This window comes from Stegostoma tigrinum, chromosome 11, assembly GCF_030684315.1.
Source record: "Stegostoma tigrinum isolate sSteTig4 chromosome 11, sSteTig4.hap1, whole genome shotgun sequence".
In the NCBI taxonomy this organism is placed as follows: domain Eukaryota; kingdom Metazoa; phylum Chordata; class Chondrichthyes; order Orectolobiformes; family Stegostomatidae; genus Stegostoma; species Stegostoma tigrinum.
The window spans coordinates 18,474,393-18,493,364 of NC_081364.1; the positions used below are offsets into that span (position 1 = coordinate 18,474,393).

At 38.9% G+C, this 18,972-nt stretch overlaps 1 protein-coding gene across 1 annotated transcript in view; it reads right to left on the minus strand.

The window, feature by feature from the left end:
• Nucleotides 1-1,104: 1,104 nt before the first annotated feature.
• Nucleotides 1,105-18,972, minus strand: part of LOC125460488 (uncharacterized) — a 91,615-nt gene continuing 73,747 nt past the window's right edge. Inside the window, exons 13-18 of the mRNA XM_048548025.2 lie at nt 18,771-18,896; nt 16,237-16,426; nt 12,411-12,559; nt 9,125-9,368; nt 7,852-8,287; nt 1,105-3,288 (exon numbers count right to left, since the gene is read on the minus strand). Of these exons, the coding sequence (XP_048403982.1) occupies nt 1,624-3,288; nt 7,852-8,287; nt 9,125-9,368; nt 12,411-12,559; nt 16,237-16,426; nt 18,771-18,896 (2,810 nt within the window). The 3' untranslated portion in view covers nt 1,105-1,623. The remainder of the gene's footprint in view (nt 3,289-7,851; nt 8,288-9,124; nt 9,369-12,410; nt 12,560-16,236; nt 16,427-18,770; nt 18,897-18,972) is intronic.

The following is an 18,972-nucleotide window of genomic DNA, read 5'->3' on the forward strand; positions in this document are numbered from 1 at the left end:
GAACAGATGGCCTCCTGACATTTTATTTGGATTTGATTTATGGTTGATAAGGACAGATAAAGCAACTGAACATTAGGAAAATTACAGACTTGCCTGGTCTATACTGAAGAATGTTGGAATTCAAATGAGCAAAATCATTCATGCGTTGAGTAATGAAAATCTCTGACATCTAATTGTCTGAGGTAGTCAGACTGGTTGATCATCCATAACATTGTTCACAGGCCATCGAGGTCAAATATAGTAGTCGAAGAAAATTGGCAAGGGCAAAAGGCATAATTGGACCAGGATTTGTTGATCTCGTTCATGCTCATTTTGAAGTCATACATTCTTTCCTATTTTGATATATTTTAATATTATGAATCATTAAATAGCAAAACATGGCATTCAGGGGAGATGATATTATATAGAACATAGAACATTACAGCACAGTACAGACCCTTCAGCCCTTGATGTTGTGTCGACCTATCATACCAATCTGAAGCCCATCTAACCTACACTACTCCATGTATGTCCGCAGAGGTATTGTCAATAGATGAGCACCCCAGAGCCTCAAGTTAATGTTCTGGTGAGATGGCTTTAATCCCACAAAGGTAGATTGTAACACTTGAACTCAGTAACAAAAAGAAGCATATCTAAACGTTGATTGCTGTTAAAATCTCATCTGGTTTGCTAATGTCTTTTTGGGGAGGAAATTTGCTAGTCTTACCTGGTCTGGCCACTATGTGAGTCCAGATCTACTGAACAATTAGGGATGAGCAACACATGCTGACCAAGTCAATGATGCCCAAGTCCCATGAACTAACAAGAAAAATTAGAGCTGACTAGAGCTCAGCAGTCTCAACTGAGAAACTGAAGAACTCAAAAACTGAGGTTCTGAAGTATCAGTGTGAAGTGTGATTACATGGTGGCAAACACATACAGGCAATTTTCATTATTAACCCGGTCATAGCAATTTATAATGGAAAAGCTGAGATAGAGCTATGATAGTAACATGTCAGCATAAAATAAGGTTTTGCACACAGGAAAAGCACAAAAACATAAAATTAACAATATAGACACTGTCAGATCTCCAAATATTTTGTTGCATTCCACATTTATTGTACTTGATTACTTCTCATTTGTTATGTTAAATATCTATTGCATCTGATCTATTCCACACATTCTGTAGCTTTAATATTTGTTTTGTATTTCACATTTCCTCTGGTGTTTTCAGTTTAGCCGGTAGATCGACAAAAGCAGAAGTAGGTATATTTTATGAAGAGATAGAAACAAATCAAAATAAGATCAATGATGAGAACAATGTCCAATTCATTATTAAAATCACTTTCAATTTTTCAGATCCAACTGTCTAACCTGACATGCAGGCAGTTGGCTTTTAAATGATTAAAAAGAAATATATTTTTTAAAAAGAAGACTTCTCTTTTCAAGAGTGCCCAATGGTGCCTATTGTTCACAGAGTACATTTTATGTAAAGATGATTTCTGAGGGCACAAACCTGCTGAGAGATGGTGCAAAAAATTTAGTTTTGTGTTAGTGAAAGCATTAGAAAGGACTTGACAGCACAAAGCATCCAGTAGAAATTACTGGATAATCGTGGAACAACTTGGCGGCACAGTAACTGTGTTACTGAAAGAGTGGGAAAGAGCTCGTCAGTAGATGCTTCTTGATGTTGAACAGGTTACTAGTTGCATTCTTATGGGTTTCAATGTACTTGTTGCTGATATCACTTGAAGCTTTAAATTGTGGCTGCAAGCCAGTAATATGGAGCTGGGGAATATTTGGATCTTTTAGTTGCAGCCGTGGTGAATTGTAGGAATAACGCAGTGGAGTAGATTTCTCGTGGACAGTTCTAGCTCTGTTTGCATCTGTGGCAGCTGAGGTTCTGGAGTGCTGCATGTCTTTAAAATTCAACATGTCAAGACTCAAACATTTCAAATTTACATGGAGAGGATCTCTGAGCATCTGTCGATTGGGCAAAATTAGATGCTTCACAGACATACTCATCTGTGTGATCTTAGATTTAGGCTGCAAACGCTGCTTGCTGACTTTCCTAATCCCTTCAGTCTTGTTAAACTTTGGCACTTCATAATCTTGTTCCACTTTGTCGCCTGGGTCAAGTTTACAATTGTTTTCAGTTTCTGTAGCTGGAGTTGTTTCAGCAATGTTATTTTTCATTTCCTGCATCTCATCCCATGCTTTTACAATACTGGTACCCAGAATTTTGGGGCTGCTTAATTTCTTTGCCTTTTTACGGTTGTAAGAAGTATAATTCCTAGACTTGTGGTAATGTTTGGAAATGCTGGAAGTTTTTATCTTACTGCAGTTGTTAGTATTGTCAAAAGTTTTCTCTTTTCCACAAGTGTTGGAACTGCCATGGTATTGAATATGCTTGGAATCTTGGGGAATATTATGATTCTTTGCAGTGTTAGGATTGGGAACTGTGGAATTGTTCAGATCATTGGAATGATTGGGAATGAGAGAATCTTTTGTATGGCTGGATTTGTTGGGATTTAACGAACTGTCTGTAGTGCTGGAAGTACTAGGATTCGACAGATCCTGTGCAATATTAGAAACAGTCGAACTTAAGGGATTTTTTGTGACATTGGAATCATTAGAATTTAAAGAATCATTTAGAGTGCTGGAATGACAGGAAACTGACAGATCTTTTGCTGTGCTGGAATTACTTAAATTTAATTGACTTCTTGTGATGCTAGAATTACTGGAATTCAAAAGACTTTTTGTTGCACTGGAATTCATTGAATATAATACATTTTTCGTGATGCTAAAGTGGTTGGGAATTAAAGAATTCTTTACCGTACTCAAATTATGGAAATTTAACACACTCTTTGCAAGGCCAGAATTATTGAGATTAGGTGAAACTTTGCTCTGAATGGGAAGTAAAGGATTCCTTTCATTACCAAAATAGATGAGATTCTTTATATTGCTGGTATTGTAACTCTTTGTAGCAGATAAATTGAAGGAACGCTTTGCAAATTCAGAATGGCTGTCGATTGCAGAAAGTTTTGATTTGCTTAGATTGCTGCATAGTTTGGGACAGTCTCTATTCTTGGCAGATTCGGCATTAGATGGCTTATTTACATCATCACTTAGAGCTACTTGGCGATTTTGAGATGTGAGACCACAGATTTTTTGCACGGTTTCAGAGATCTGGGAAATGTTACGCAACCCATTGCTCTGGCTCTTCGGAATAAGTGCTGGTGGCTTCTTGATGCTTGATCCTTCAACGAGTAGATTGATCCCTAAGTAAAGAGGAATGGCCATAGTACACTGTAAGAGAAAACAAACCAAATTACTTGTAATGGACAAAAGAAAGCAGATTTCACATCTGCATTCATGGTTACTATAAAGTATCTGAACATTAGCATTACTGGGATAATACCCAGTTGTGGCAAATGAAAGGTATGTGGAAAATTAGGTAATACAAATCACAGTTAATTTGATGCTTTCAATAACCTAGGCACAATCAGAGTTCTAGTATGCTCCTCCCAGCAAGTTACAGAAGCTGCTAGATGGAGAAAAATGGGGCAGTTGGTGGGGAGAAGAGTCGTGGGATCATAGGAGGTTTTGGGCACAAATATCAGTCATTGAGTTGTCGCTGCTCCAAAAAGGTCCATTCAGTTCACATAGTCCATACTGGCTCACTCTACTGCAGTCCAATTTGGCCCAATCCCTGTTCTATCCCCATAACCCTGCAAGTTTGTCTTCCTCAAGTGTGCATTCAATTTCCTTTTGAAAATTATTGATCATCAATACTTTCACCACCTAAGTCAAAGCATGTGTTTTTGAGTTAGAGAGCTGTGAACCACAACTCCTCCAAAAACTGGCCCAATTCCATGATATGGTAGAGGGCTAAGATATACTTATAATGCATTGAAGCTGGCCACGTCATCAGTCAAGGGTGTGGGTTCATGATCCCACCAACCCATAACGTTACCCTGATTTTTTGAAAACTGGGGGCAATGGGATTGGGGCTGCAATTCCAGAACACAGTCTCAGCCACTATTTCTAAAGGTCTCCTAAATCAGTGGAACTCCAGCCCATTGTATTCAACGGTTGGCACTGTTTTAGGAAGTGTGTCAATGACATGGACAGGTGCTGAAAATATTTACTAGAAAAATACTATAGAGCTGGAGTTCAGTCACATGGTGGATTCTATGACTTTATGTCTTAGCAGTAAAAGTAACTAAAGCCTGAAGAAAAGCTCATTATTTTCTCACATTAGTTGTTGTAAGTTGTTGCCTTTATCCAGTAACTCCAAGACTTTATAATTAGTGTATCAGGCATCCTGAGTCTCCTGAGATAAATCTGGAAAAGGGGATCAGGCAATAGAAAATTTTGAGAAGGAACATTGCCTTAATCCTGTGGCTTGGTGGTATTGAACTATGCTTCCCTTATGCTTGTTTCCTCCACCTATAACTCCACTGTTTTCCTGCTCATCTGTCTCTGTTCATTTGTGTGTTTAGGGATGTTAAAAAGGAGTTAGAGTTTCAACTAGTGAAGTTATATGTTGGCAGTTCACAGTTTTGTTTACTTGTGGCTACAACTTTGTTGCTGTATATTATAGTATTAAGTTATTTATTGCAATAAACAGTAATTTTTGTTAAGTACAGAAACCTGGTCATGTCTTTGTCAGTCTGATTCCATTAGGCAAGTAAATTAGGGACTTTGCTTGCTTTAATTAAATCACTACATTTTGTGGCAATCCTGGGAACAGTGGGGCCTGAGAATCAATGTGCTTTCCCAAGTGAGTCATGACAGACTAGAGAATGTGAAATAAAGGCAGAAAGGAGGATTTAGACTAGTAAGGGTGGTGGTGGTGGGGTGGAGGTGGGATGGTGTGGGGAGAGGGCAGAAGCCAGAGAGAAAATGAGGAAAGAGATCAGTGTGAGGCTGGTGCAGTCAGTAAAGACAGCAAGTCAAATAGTCAAGGCAGACAAGAGCAAAGCAGGGAATGAGGTAAGACTGATAAATTAAACTGCATTTATTTCAATGCAATAGGCCTGACAGATAAGGCAGATGAACTCAGGGCATGGTTGGGAACATAGGACTGGGAAAGCACAGATATTACAGAGATGTGGGATGCTAGAGGAAGGATAGAAAAGGGGACAACAGAGAAGAGGGGTGGCATTTTGATTAGGGAGGACATTCCACGGAATATGTCCAGTGAAGTTATTTATGTGGAACTGAGAAATAAGAAAGGAATGATCACCTTATTGGAATTGAATTACAGACCATCCAATAGTCAGTGGGAAATTGAGAAGCAAATTTGTAAGGAGGTTTCAGTTATCTATATGAATAAAAGGGTGGTAATGGTAAGGAATTTTAACTTTCCAAACATAGTCTGGGATTACCATGGTGTTAAGGGATGGATGGACAGGAATTTGTTAAGTGTGTCTAAGAAAATGTTCTTATTCAGTATGTGGCTAGACCTATTAGAGAAGGAGCAAAACATGATCTTCCCTTGGAGAATAAGGCAGGCCAAGTGATGAAGGTATCAGTGAGGGAACACTTTGGGGCAAGTGATCACAATTCTATTAGTTTTAAAATTGTTATAGAAAAGGATAGACCCAATCTAAAAGTTAAAGTTCTAAGACGGAGAAATGCCAATTTTGGTGGTATTAGGCAAGAACTTTCAAAACTAGATTGGGGGGAGATATTCGCAGGTAAAGGGATGGCTGGAAAGTGGGAAGCTTTCAAAAATGAGATAATGAGAATCCAGAGACAGTATGTTCCTGTTAGGGTGAAGGGCGAGGCTGGAAAATGTAGGGAATGCTGGAAGCCTAGAGAAATTGCAGTTCTGGTCAAGAAAAAGAAGGAAGCATATGTCAGGTATAGACAGCAGGAATCGAGTGAATCCCTAGAGGCGTATAAGGGCAGTAGGAGTATACTTAACAGGGAAATCAGCAAGACAAAAAGGGGACTTGTGATAGCTTTGGCAAATAGGATTAAGAGGAATCCAAAAGGGTTCTACAAATGCATTAAGGGCAAAAGAGTAACTATGGAGAGAATAGGACCCCTTAGCAATCAGTAAGGCCATCTATGTGGGGAATGGCAGGCGAGATACTAAACAAGTGTTTACTATGGAGAAGGATAGGGAAGCTAAAAAACTCAGGGAAGTAAATAGTGATATTTTGAAAAGTGCCCATATTGTAGAGGAGGTAGTGCTGGATATCTTAAAATGCAAAAAGGCGTACAAATCCCTGGGATCGGTTCAGGTGTACCCAAGAATTTTGTGGGAAGCCAGGGATGTGATTACTGAGCCCCTTGCTGACATTTTTGTATCATCAATAGTCATGTGTTGGTGTTGGAAGACTGGAGGTTGGCTAACATGGTGCCATTATTTAAGAAATGTGATAAGGAAAAGCTAGGGAACTATAGACCAGTGAGCCTGATATCAGTGATGGGCAAGTTATTGGAGTGGGTTATGAGGGACAGGATTTACATGGGTTGGGAAAGGCAAGGACTGATTAGGGATAGTCAACATGGTTATGTGCTTGGGAACTGGTGCCTCACTAACTTGATTTAGATTTTTGAAGAAGTAACAAAGCAGATTTATGAAAGCAGAGCGGTGCACATTGTCCAAATGGATTTCAGTAAGGTGTTTGACAAGGTTCTGACTGGTAGGCTGGTTAACAAGGTTAGATCACATGGAATACAGGGAGAATGAGCGAGTTGGATTCAAAATTTGCTCAAAGGTAGGAGACAGAGGGTAGTGGTGGAGGGTTGCTTTTTGGAATGCAAGATTAGTGCTGGGTTCACTACTTTTTAACATTATATAAATGATCTGAATGTGAATATAGGAGGTATGGTTAGTAAATTTGCAGACAATGCTAAAATTGGTGGTGTAGTAAACAGTGAAGAAGGTTACCTCAGAATACCTTGATCAGATGGGCTGATGGGCTGAAGAGTGGCACATGGAGTGTAATCTGGATAAATATGAAGTGCTACATTTTGGTGAGGCAAATCAAGGCAGGACTTCTACACTTAATGGTAAGATTCTGGGGAGTGTGGCTGAACAAAGAGACCTTGGAGTGCAAGTTCATAGTTCCTTGAAAGTGGAATACCAGGTAGACAGGGTTAGATTCGATAAGATTAGATTCCCTACAGTGTGGAAACAGGCCCTTTGGCCCAACAAGTCCACACCGCCCCTTGAAGCATCCCACCCAGACCCATCCCCCTATAACCCATACACCCCTGAACACTATGGCAATTTAGCATGGCCAGTCCACCTAACCTGCACATCTTTGGTCTATGGGAGGAAACCCACGCAGACACAGGGAGAATGTGCAAACTCCACACAGACAGTCGCCTGAGGCGGGAATTGAACCCGGGTCCCTGGCGCTGTGAGGCTGCAGTGCTAACCACTGAGCCACCGTGCCACCCAAGAAGAAGGTGTTTGCTACACTTCCCTTTATTGGTCAGTTCATTGAGTGTTGGAGTTAGGATGTCCTGTTGTGGACTCAATTAAGTTAGGATATTTGGTGGGCTTGGATGAGTTGGACCAAAGGGTCTATTTCGGTGCTGTACATCTCTCTGACTCTATGTATGAGAAATGCAATGGGGGAAACAGAGTCACTGTACAACTCCAGTATCACTGGTTTCAGATCTGTGTGTTTGAGACTGTTAGGCTTAAAGCAGAGAAGATGAGTGTTTTTTTAAGATAGTTTCTCTTTCTTTAATGTGTTTCCAGTAGCGGTAGGCCACTAACCAGAGAATACATTGAATTTTTCTTGTAATATTTGTCCAGTATTCTGAGCAGGAAGCAATCATCTCCCTTTATTTCCATTAACTGGGCTGCTTTCTCCGATAGTCAGTAATGTTTTATATTACCTGTTTATACAGAAGCTCAAATCCGCCTGTGTCACTAGTCTTCTCATACCTTCGGTCGATAACCACTTTTATTGTATCCTCCTGAACACTGCTGCACAATGCGGCTGTTACTGGTGTTGAGGGTGACATTGTGGGGCTACAGTTAATTTCAATCAACCATGGTTTGAAGTCCTCTCCCAACAGGAAATCAGCACCGTAGAGCTCAAAACTGTTCTTGCGAGGTTTCACAATGTCCTGCATTACTTGTATGGTATTCACAATTGCCTTCTTCATGCCAGGAGAGATGATATCCTCCCAAATGTTTCCAAAGCCATTTTTGTTCAGATACTCTTTGAACTGATTACTGGACCACATGTTGTCTCTAGGAGCGAACGGGTGGCGATTGGAAGAGGCCACAAAGTGTTTTTGGATTGAGTTATTGCACAAGTGAATTGCTCTAAAAGACATAAAGAAACATTTGTTAGCTGCAGTAACATGGACTGCAGCCACTTTTAAGTTATGTGTCCAGTTACAAGGTGGATTAGTGTTACTAAAATAAAACATTGCTTTAGCATTGTAAGGTAAAATATCTGTAAGATATGTCTGATTTGCAATGTTATGTGGAATAATAAGTTTAAAATTCCATAACCTATCATTTCTGTCCTAAGCAAAGTTAACAGATACATCACGCATATTTCAGCAGATAAACAATACAGCAAATCTGTAGTTACCCTTTGCACATATTTACATTGGCAGGCTACAAAGTATAATTCCTTGATCTGCATCAGGGAAATTAGCCTCTGATGCCATCGCACTGGACCTCATTTCTACATTTACAATGGATCTTGGGAACTCATTGCCTTCTCCAACTTCAGATTGCAGTCAGTCATATCTAGATGAGAAAGGAGAAGCTAAATTCCACAATCCGTTTTAAGTCCCTCTTCCTGTCTGTTTTCTATCAGCTGGGGCTGAGAAAAAGGTAAGAGAGTTCTAATCAAATTGAGATTTCGGGCTCATAGCAAGATACTTTGGAAAGCCAATTATTATTACATTTTTCTTGTATGTCAGCCACCGTTTTCAAGACTGGCACAACTATTGCTTGTTGCATTGACCTTTTGGTTGAGAGTCAAAAATATTGCAGCCCAATTTGGCCAACAAACCAAATCCCAATTCTTTAGTGGCACTTTCTCCAAGTGTACATGATCAATCTTATTACTCTTATTGTTAATGAGATGTCATTCTCAATGAACTACCATTCAAAAAACATTGCCTGAGTTGTCATGGTGATACATACGTGTCGAGATTGTCCAGTGAGAATGCCTGAGATGAGAAGCGCAGATAACAATCTTTATAGTACCAGATCGTCACAGGGTTCCAGTCTGTCACTAAAAACCACTGCCGCATATCGAATTTTGTCCCATAAATAAGCAACGGGTTTTCAATGTATTTTTGCACTACCCACTTGCCATCTGTGATGAGAGTTGTCTGGCCATAAACTAGCTTGATGATCTGTTCCAAACGGTTCATGCAGGTGATTCCTGCAGAGATAGACAATAAAAATCTCTCTTTCCACCCAACTAAAACCACACTTCAGACAAATAGCCAGAAAGAGGTGTAGGTTATGACACTGAGACTTGTCTGGAATATACGCTCACTACTTCCCAATTCACGAACAACGTCAGAGGCATATTTATGTTTATAAATAAACTCAAAGAATCACAGAATAATACAGCACATATAGACACCATGAATACGTGGTGGAACTATTTAATATCTTGTTTGGTAGAGTCCTGTAAATTCTTTCAAGTGTTTGAAGGGATTTAATAGAGACATACAGGATGATCAGAGGTTTAGATAGGGTGGACAGTGAGAGTCTTTTTCCGAGGATGATGACGTCAGCTTGTACGAGGGGGTATAGCTACAAATTGAGGGGTGATAGATTTAAGACAGATGTCAGAGGCAGGTTCTTTACTCAGAGAGTGGTAAGGGCGTGGAACGCCCTGCCTGCCAATGTAGTTAACTCAGCCACATTAGGGGCATTTAAACAGTCCTTGGATAAGCAGATGGGTGGTGATGGGATGGTGTAGGGGGATAGGCTTAGATTAGTTCACAGGGTGGCGCATCATCGAGGGCCGAAGGGCGTGTTGTGCGCTGTGTTGTTCTATGTTCTATTTAATTCCCTTTTAAAAGTTACCATCAAAGCTACTTTTACCATCATTTCGATTAGTGCATTCCACATCATCATCTCAACTGCTAGATTCAGTTTCTCTTCTTTACTGAGCCTTCATGATCATCTGCCAATTTTTCCCATCTGATCCTTGAGATCTCTTCCATCGCTAACATTATCAACCTTCCTCCATCCTACCACCAACGCCCGTCCAATCCATTCTCCCTGAGGCCTTGGTGATATTCCCTAATGTGAGTCTTACAATCTCACCACCATCATCTCCTTCTGATTCCCACCACCTCCCCTCCCCAGATTCTTTTCATGTCTCCTCTGCCATTGTAAGACTTTTACTACCTCTGCCTTCAGGGTCTGTCCAATCTCCAAATGACACTGACCCTACCAATAGTCTCCCCAAAGCCCAATCCAACAGCTACCCTAAAATCTATGATTGTTCAATCTTTTAAAGTATTCACTCCCCCATTGTTCCCTACTCCATGGCTGCAGACTGGTGTCAAAAGTTATCTGCCTGACAGACCACTAGATTCTCAATCTGGCTGGCTCTGGCTGGGAAAGTAAAACTAAACTGTTAGTGAGCATCCATTTTTTCCACACTGCTTCCAAACTAATATTTAGGTGAATATTTTTGCTGAGGCCTGACCAATATTTTATAGAACTTTAGCATAAATTCCTCACTTTTGTGTTCACCACTTTTATTTATAAGGGCAAGGATCCTATCTGATTATTCTTTAAAGACTTTTTCAATTTTCCCTGCCACCAAAGACTTGTGTACATGCACTTTCAGGACCTTCTGTTTCTACACTCCATTTTAATTTACACAGTATAGTTCATATAGTTTTCATGTTCATCCTACAGAAATGTATAATCTCATGCTTCTCCTAATTAAATTTCATCTGCCAAGTTTCAGTCCATTTTACCGCTTTGCCAGTGGACCTCTTAAAGTGTATTACAATCCTCTTCATTGTTTATTCCACTTCCCAGCTTTGTACCATCTGCAAATGTTGAAATTATGCTCTTTGTATCCAAATAGAGGTCATTAATATGTTTCAGAAACAGCAGGGACTCTAATACCAATCCTGGGTAACACAACTGTATACTTTCCTCTAGTTTGAAAAATAAATACAGTTCAAAACAGGGACTCACTGAAGGATAGATCAGTAATATTTTTCTCCAAGGAATATATTTAAGTAATATAACTCTCCAAACACAAGGAAAACATGAGACTCTATCTACAGAGTTGAAGCCTCCATATGGTTTACACCTAATGGGTGCATGACAGAAATATGTTCATGGATGTTCGATTTCAGTTGCAAAGCAGAATATTCAAAATAAATTGTAATGCCTTTGCACAGTGGCTGTATGACAAACTGTTATTGTCTAACTCTGCCAGGGAACCTAACTCTACACTAATGAATCTGTCACTTCTATTCCTTGTGGGTTAATGAGGCAGAGCTAGAAACTAGTCAGTTAGTGGATGTCCATTTTGCAGATTATTAGCATATAGTTTTATGGCAGCAGAGAAGATGTAATGAAAATGCATCATTTTCTTGAGTCTGAGGTTTCCCATTTTATTCTTAACATCAATAAGTTGTGAGAAATTCACTGAAGAAATTATATCCCATGTAACTGCCATGGAAACCATTGCACAAAAGCTTTTACAAAGAAATACAAAGTCTTGACACTTTTCTTGGCTTTCAGCTAAATGCCAAGAGGTTAATTGTAAATATAGAGAAAGATGAATGCCAATGTTTATTTTATCGTCTGTAAGTAATGACAGTATAGATCGGAATGGCTACATTAACTGTGTGTGTACATCAAGATTTTCTTCTATGAATAAAGTATATTTTTTCAATAAAAAAAATTCAGCAGTGTAGCGTTTTTTTGCTTTTCTATTTTACAAATAAATAAATATAACTAAATATTGTTAGACTGTACACGTTGGTTTGGTGACATGACATTTTTTATCTTAAGGATAGCTGAGAGGGCATGATACGAAATCCGTATTAAAATAAGTACTGCAATTAAGAATTCATCAAATCTGTACTCATGATCCTGCACGTGACAATGAATTGAATACAAGCTTCAATTCATTAAGAATCTGGTTCGCTTACGGAACCTACCTAACCATTAATACCTTAGCATGAAAATACCAAATAGGTAACGACGCATCAGTAATGTAAATCCCTCCCTAAGAAAGGAAAATAGAAAGAATGGATCAATAATGCTGACCTTCCCTTCTAAAAATTAGTGTATTAGTCATGAAACCCTTTCCGATATGAAATGAGCAAGCAATTTATGCTCCCCCTCCTCTACAATACAAAGACCATAAAACTGGATCTTATAGCTTTGTTTCAAGTGGTAAAGGTTGCAGGTCACGTTGGATCTGTTCTCATACCTCTGCCGCGAGACTGGGCTCCAGGTTTCACAATCCAGATGTTTCGCATTCCTTCCATCTTCAGCTGTGTATTTGCTTCCTGTAGCTGCTTCAGCATATTTTCACAAACCGCAGCATAGACCTTCCAGTTCTGAATTGTCGCTCCCTCACTGAGACAGAGATACATGACAATGCAATACAGAAGTACAAATAAACAGCTTCCAGAAACCAACTCACACAGGCTTTTGCTACAGCAGGTGGATTACTGCATTTCAGATTAAGAACATTTTAGAAGCATATAAGAACTTAACATTTAAGAAGCTTAATTCCAGGTGATATTTTACATGTTATGTTGGAATACAATGTTTAGTTCATTTCAAATTTTAATTACTTAAAATTTTTTAAAATCGACTGTTAGGACATGTTACGACACATCTCCATGGCCATCATATGCTGGTTGGGATTTCAACATAGGCCTCCCTGGCCCACATGTAGGGATTCTATAACTGGACCAGAAGAACCTTTTACTACTGGATTTCTAAATGTCCATTGTTTTCAATTTTGATAATGTTCTGCAATCTAAGCATTGTCCTTTCACTGTTCCCTCAAAATTAAAATAAAAATTCAAATCAAATTGCAACTTCCTTAAGTAGTGTTGTTCTCTGGATTGCTGAATTTCTTGCTGCAATTTTGAGGCAATATGTTTACTTATGTAGAGGCAGGAGGAACTGTAGCGGTTTATTGGTCAGTAAACTCAAGAAGAATGTGCTCGTAAGATGCTGCTTGGCCTGCTGTGTTCATCCAGCTCCACACTTTGTTATCAAGAATGGGTTTTGCTTAGGTCTTGGTGGAATTTAATGTAAAAGATTGTATTAGCATGTTTGGAATCTGTTCCACAATCCCAGGCAGCTAGATTGAGAGGCTGGGTGTCTGTTGGCACATTATCCTTGCAGAAAATGGCTGCAACCAGAGGATAAGAAAGCAAGAACAAGGATTTATGCGGGGGTTTGGAGAACTATTGATGTCTCACTGACGTGGGTGATCAAAGAAGGGGCATGGAACTAGGGGACAGGGAGAGATCCAAGTGAGTTTGTGTGGTATATTGAGGTAGGGTGCTCTGGAGGACATGTGAAGACAACAATGATGTGCAATGAGGCCCAAGCGGGACATGATCAATGGGGAGAATAACAGGTTTCCTAAGAGAATCAGTGAAGCACTCCTAGTTGTCCCTGGCCCAGACCACTTCAGGAGAACCACTTAATTGTTTCATCCAATGGCCCTCACCTCTCTGTGGCTGCTCACTTCCTCAAGAGACAGGAAACCCACCCCGACCATTTAGAACAAAGAAAAAAGAATCTGTGACATAGATCTTTATTAAAATATTTAAAAGAAGGTGCTTTCCCTGAGGGAAGGATGATGACTTCCACTATCTTCTCCAGCACAACCTCCTGGTTCCAATTGTTAAAACTGTATATTGGTGTGTTTGAATTGGCTTGGGCTCATGTATGAAAAATTCTAAAAATTTTGAACTTTCTATCAAACCCCAAAACGCACATGCATTATGAGTTAAAATTATTGCATTGTGACTGGAATCAAATGCTTTGGTCATGTTACTCTCCATGTAGCATGTAGTGATCCCATGTTTCAGTGGAACAATCATTACTATTAAAAGACAATTGCCCTGAGCATTTACGTAAGTATTTAAACACTGACCAGATGTAAATTTACTGCACTGTCCATTAAAGCAGAAGGAAGGTGTAGGGAGGGGACAAAGGGTTGCACATTGTGTGATGAGGCCTACTGCTGCCTCACCACCCTGACCTGAATGTACCCACATACAGCTTACCATCCACTGCTTCCCCAAATCTCACTTGTGCCAAGACTGCTGCTGCTGGCATATTCCTTATTCCCACATTCAGATGCTGGGATGCCAACCTATCTCACTCAGATCAATGCTAGTTTTCACCATCTCTAAGAATTGTCATATTAGTGATGACCATCAGGGAGCAATAGTGGATCTATAAATGCATCAACTGGAGGGAAGTGGTGTACCTAAGAATCCTCTTCTTTCTCCACTGCTTGCCAGGTGAAGGCCTGGCTTTTGACCAAGGCCTTCATTGAATGCACATCCTCTTGATTTGAGGTCATGTGATCCATTCATTATGGATTGTATCTTTATTGATGTTGCTGTAGCGGTTGTGTCTTACCATCGCCTTGAATGTTTATTGGCAGGCTATCTTTTGCTGATCAGAATGTCACCAGCGTATTGCTGTGTACATAATGACCCGGAACTCAGAAAGAGCTGAGTCAAGATCATAGTTGGATCTTAACTAAAATCTTAATGACACAGTCCATTAACAACATCAAAGGTGGTCATCGTCTGGCAAAATCACTTCAAACTCTATTGTAAATGAATGTGATCTCATTAAAGGAGCTGAAATCTGAAACATATCTAACAAAAAGACAGCTTGTTTTTGCAGCAAATGAGGATCAAGTGAATATATTTTTCATTAGAATAAAAAAAACACAGAATTTGATGTATGTTTACAGTATTAAAGTGCTGAACTAGATTAAATGTGAGTCCTAAATGTGTTCTGATGTTGTGGTGAGGTTTGAGTTTTGACAATACCAACCCCTGTGAAAGTACATTGCAGAAGGTTACTGAGTGTGGAGGAAGTCCTGAGATGGTGGGAAATGTTGGACGCTAAGGATATCCTTTATTCCCTTGATATCAAAAATCTGTTACAATCTATGACAGATTTATTGTAGAAACTCAGCAGATCTGACAGCATCTGTGAAGAGAAAACAGTTAACATGTCTCTCCACAGATGGTGCCAGACTTACTGAGTTTCTTAAGCAATTTCTGTTTTTGTTCCAGAATTCTAGCTTCTGCATGCAGTTCTTTGTTTTTGGTCTTGCCATATTTTACCAATTGGATGATAATTGCTCCAATTTGTCAGTGGCTGAAAAGATTGCAAAATTACATTCTGTACCCTTAGATAAAATTTTCTGATAGAATTGGTACTTTGAAATGTCATGGTTCCAACAATTAGACTATTAATAAGAATGATACAATGAGATAGTGTTTTTGAAGAAAGATAAATGTATCACGAATGATTAGTAGATATGGTAGATACTTTAACTGGAACATTAGCAAAAATATGCTGACTGAGGTTCCATACTTGGATTAGAGCATCTATCTCAGTTTTTAAAAGAATTCAATAATGGGATGTGGGCATCACTAGGACCAGCATTTATTTTTGGCATATTCCTAGTTGGTTTTGAGAAGCTGTGGTGAGCTGCTTTCTTGAACCGCTGCAATCCATGTGCTGCCAACTGTTAGTGTGATAAGATTGCTTTACTACAATTTTAGTGTTCTGAGGACATGGGTTCAAATCGCAACACTTTAAATGGTGAAATTTAAATTTAATAATGAAAATGTCTGCAATAAAGACTTAGTCTAATTGTAACCGTTGTTGAGTGTTGTAAAAACTCATCTAACACACATAGCATCCCTCAGGGTGGGAAATCTGCCAGCCTTACCTGGTATGGCCTATGTGTAACTCCAGAGTCATGGCAATAAGGTTGACTTTTAACTACACTCCAGCCAAGCAGAGATGGGCAATAAATGCTAACCTGGCAGTTGAATGTGGTCATTTGAATGAATAAAAAGAAAGTGTTGTCAGTAAATTTTTACAAACTGATTTCTAAGGAAAGCAATAGACCCTTTCAAAGTCAACATGAAATTAGTAGATGGCATCAGTATTTAGGAATTAATCTTGAGGTGTGGAAGTTAGTGTTTCTAGTACTGGATAATGATGCTGCCGGGTAAGCCAGTTCTACTTACTGAATGACCTCATAGTACTGCTGGATGGTCTCCTCCCAGCATCTTTCTGTCACTGCTGGTGGTGTATCGAGACTCACGTCAATATCCTTGTGGTCCATGGTGTTTAAATATTCCTCACAGGCACGAAGCGCTGTCTCGACTAGTTGAACTGGAACAACGCCACCTTTCTTTTGAGTCTGCCTGTGAAAAGCTAAGAAAACCAAAAATGTGGTTTCTTTGTCACTGCCAGTCGCCAGTTTAATAATTACACTCACAATGAAAAGTAAAATAATATTTAGTTTTACTATTTCCCCTTTTTATCAACTGCAGTTTCTCTACCTCCTTGTTCTCTCAGGAAGGTATGAGTTGTTTATTGGAAAACTGTGTTTATTATAGAGGTACCTGTGACATATAATTTTAGTAGCCCTTCTTATGTGATCTATGTAGTTGGCGTTATTAGGTGTTAGCAGTCATCATAACTAAGTTAATTCTTCTGTTTATCAAACATTCTTGTAAATGAATAACAGAGTGGCTCATTGGCAAGTAAACAGATTTTCATTCGTTACCCAGAGAATATGATATTGGTTCCTGTGCCACCTGTGGACTTGGTTAACTCAGTACGTAATAGAAATGAAAACAACATCATTTAGAGGGTCTGAGTATCATTGGCAAGGCCAACAGTTACTGGCCTTTCCCAGGTGTCCATGAGAGGTGGTGTGATGAGGACTTTGCAGAGTTCACTGGGCTAGATGTGTGTTTCGCATATTTGATATGATGCTTACCATAAAGCTGAGTGGTCTGTTTTAACTTTTGTTACCTTTTCTGTGAGATAGTCCAAATGTGTATTGCTCACCTATACACTATCTTTATCTATGAAACAGTGAAAGAGAAATTCCTGACAGTTTACATTTTTAGAAATATCCTAGTTTCTAGTTTTGGGATTGAAGATTTCACTATTGGTGATTTTTTAAAAATCCCTTTTTTGAATGACTTAACAACAGTTTTCACAAGAAGATTAACTCCTCCAGAATTAGAATAAATTGACTTTTGCGGAATATACAGAACATCCATTTCATCCTTAAACACGTCAAATGGTGGGAATTTTTCACACTGCTGGAACAAATTCTGCCAACTAACAGTTGTAGCTTCTTAACAGTCTGCTATTGTTGGAACACAATTTGGGCTTCTCCATGACAACGGAATAGATGTTTGTTATAGATTTCCTAACTCTAAAAGTGATTCCTCCAATCAAATGAATGTTGCTGTGCAATCATTTCAATTGTCAACAAAATGCTTTCATTCATTTTGGATAGATTACCACCAAATGAAATAAATTAAGATATAAGGGTATAAGCTACACAGGGCATAAATTATTTGGCTCACCTGGTACTTGTCAATGTAATTTTAAAGTTTAATCATTAATGTTGATGCACTAGATTAGAAAACATAACTAAATTAATAGATAATGGAATAAAGGGGGAATAAATTAAAGATTTGCTCAATGTGGGCATCCCTGGGTTATCCATGTCATGATGAGCAGAAGGGTTCTCCAACAACAAATAACAGGAGTTTCGAAGATTGAAACTCACATTGCATCTAATTTTTTTCAAGTGCTGTAATTCCAATATACTTTGCCATTTGCTAAGCTGAGTCTGTGGTACTCAAAATGCCACTGAGGATCTAACATGCCACATCTCATCTTCACCTGGCCTCAATGAGAAACTTGCTACTCAAACCTCTTAGATTTTAGAAATTTTAAGCACAAATAAAAAGTCATGCCAGTGTACCCTGCATTAAAATACCTTATCTCTGGTATGTGCTGTTTAACAGCTGTGACTTAGGCTCAATTATTTCACTTTAAATAGCAACATTGATGAAAGTCTGATGCTACAATTCATAGGAAGTCTTCAGATTCCAATGAAATCTGCATTGATAAATCATTACTGGGAAAAGGAATGTTTTGATATTTCTTGCACTCTTATGATAGTAATATGTTTGATATTGTATTAGATATAGAATAAAAGTGTATCCATGTTTTGTATGTCCCCAAAACATACCTTAGCTCTACTCTTGGAAGTCCATAGTGTAGTGGTCTAAAATTTAGCTTTCCATTTAGAAGCCTTTCAAAATGATTCTGGCATTTATGCCAAATTGTGAGCTGTTTTTCTACTGTTGACTCAGTCCAGAGGAACCGGACGGAAACTGCCCAAATTCATTTTACATAAGACAATCATGGTCACCAAAGTGGAGAATATGAGAACACATGAAACTAAAAGGGCTATCAAACTTGTTTTCTTCACCACTCATCTTTTATGGATCTATTGCTCTTTCCACAAAAATACTTCTTTGAAAGTTGTATATTTACTTCATAAAAGAGCCAACATATGCAATTTTGTATCATGGTGAAACCCATGCTCACTTTATTTTCTCTGCTTCATATCACAGTGAACTTCTGCATTGCATGTCTCTTGTTCATGTGTCATCATGAGCCTAAAGGTCCCTTTCTCCTCAATATTTTGTAACAGTGAAATGTGGGGCTTCCCTTTCTCTACTACCTTCCATCACAGAAGATCTTGGTGTCCTGTCTCTCCAATCAGACCCTTTGTGAGACATATCACTCTTCTTCTTCAGTTCCACAACCCACTTCAGTATACTCCGGGCTGCTGTCATTCTGAAATCCTCTGAAAATGATGAAGAATAATGATTAAGGTAGCCCCTTTATCAAGTTGAGGCAATACAAAGTAGAACAATAGATAT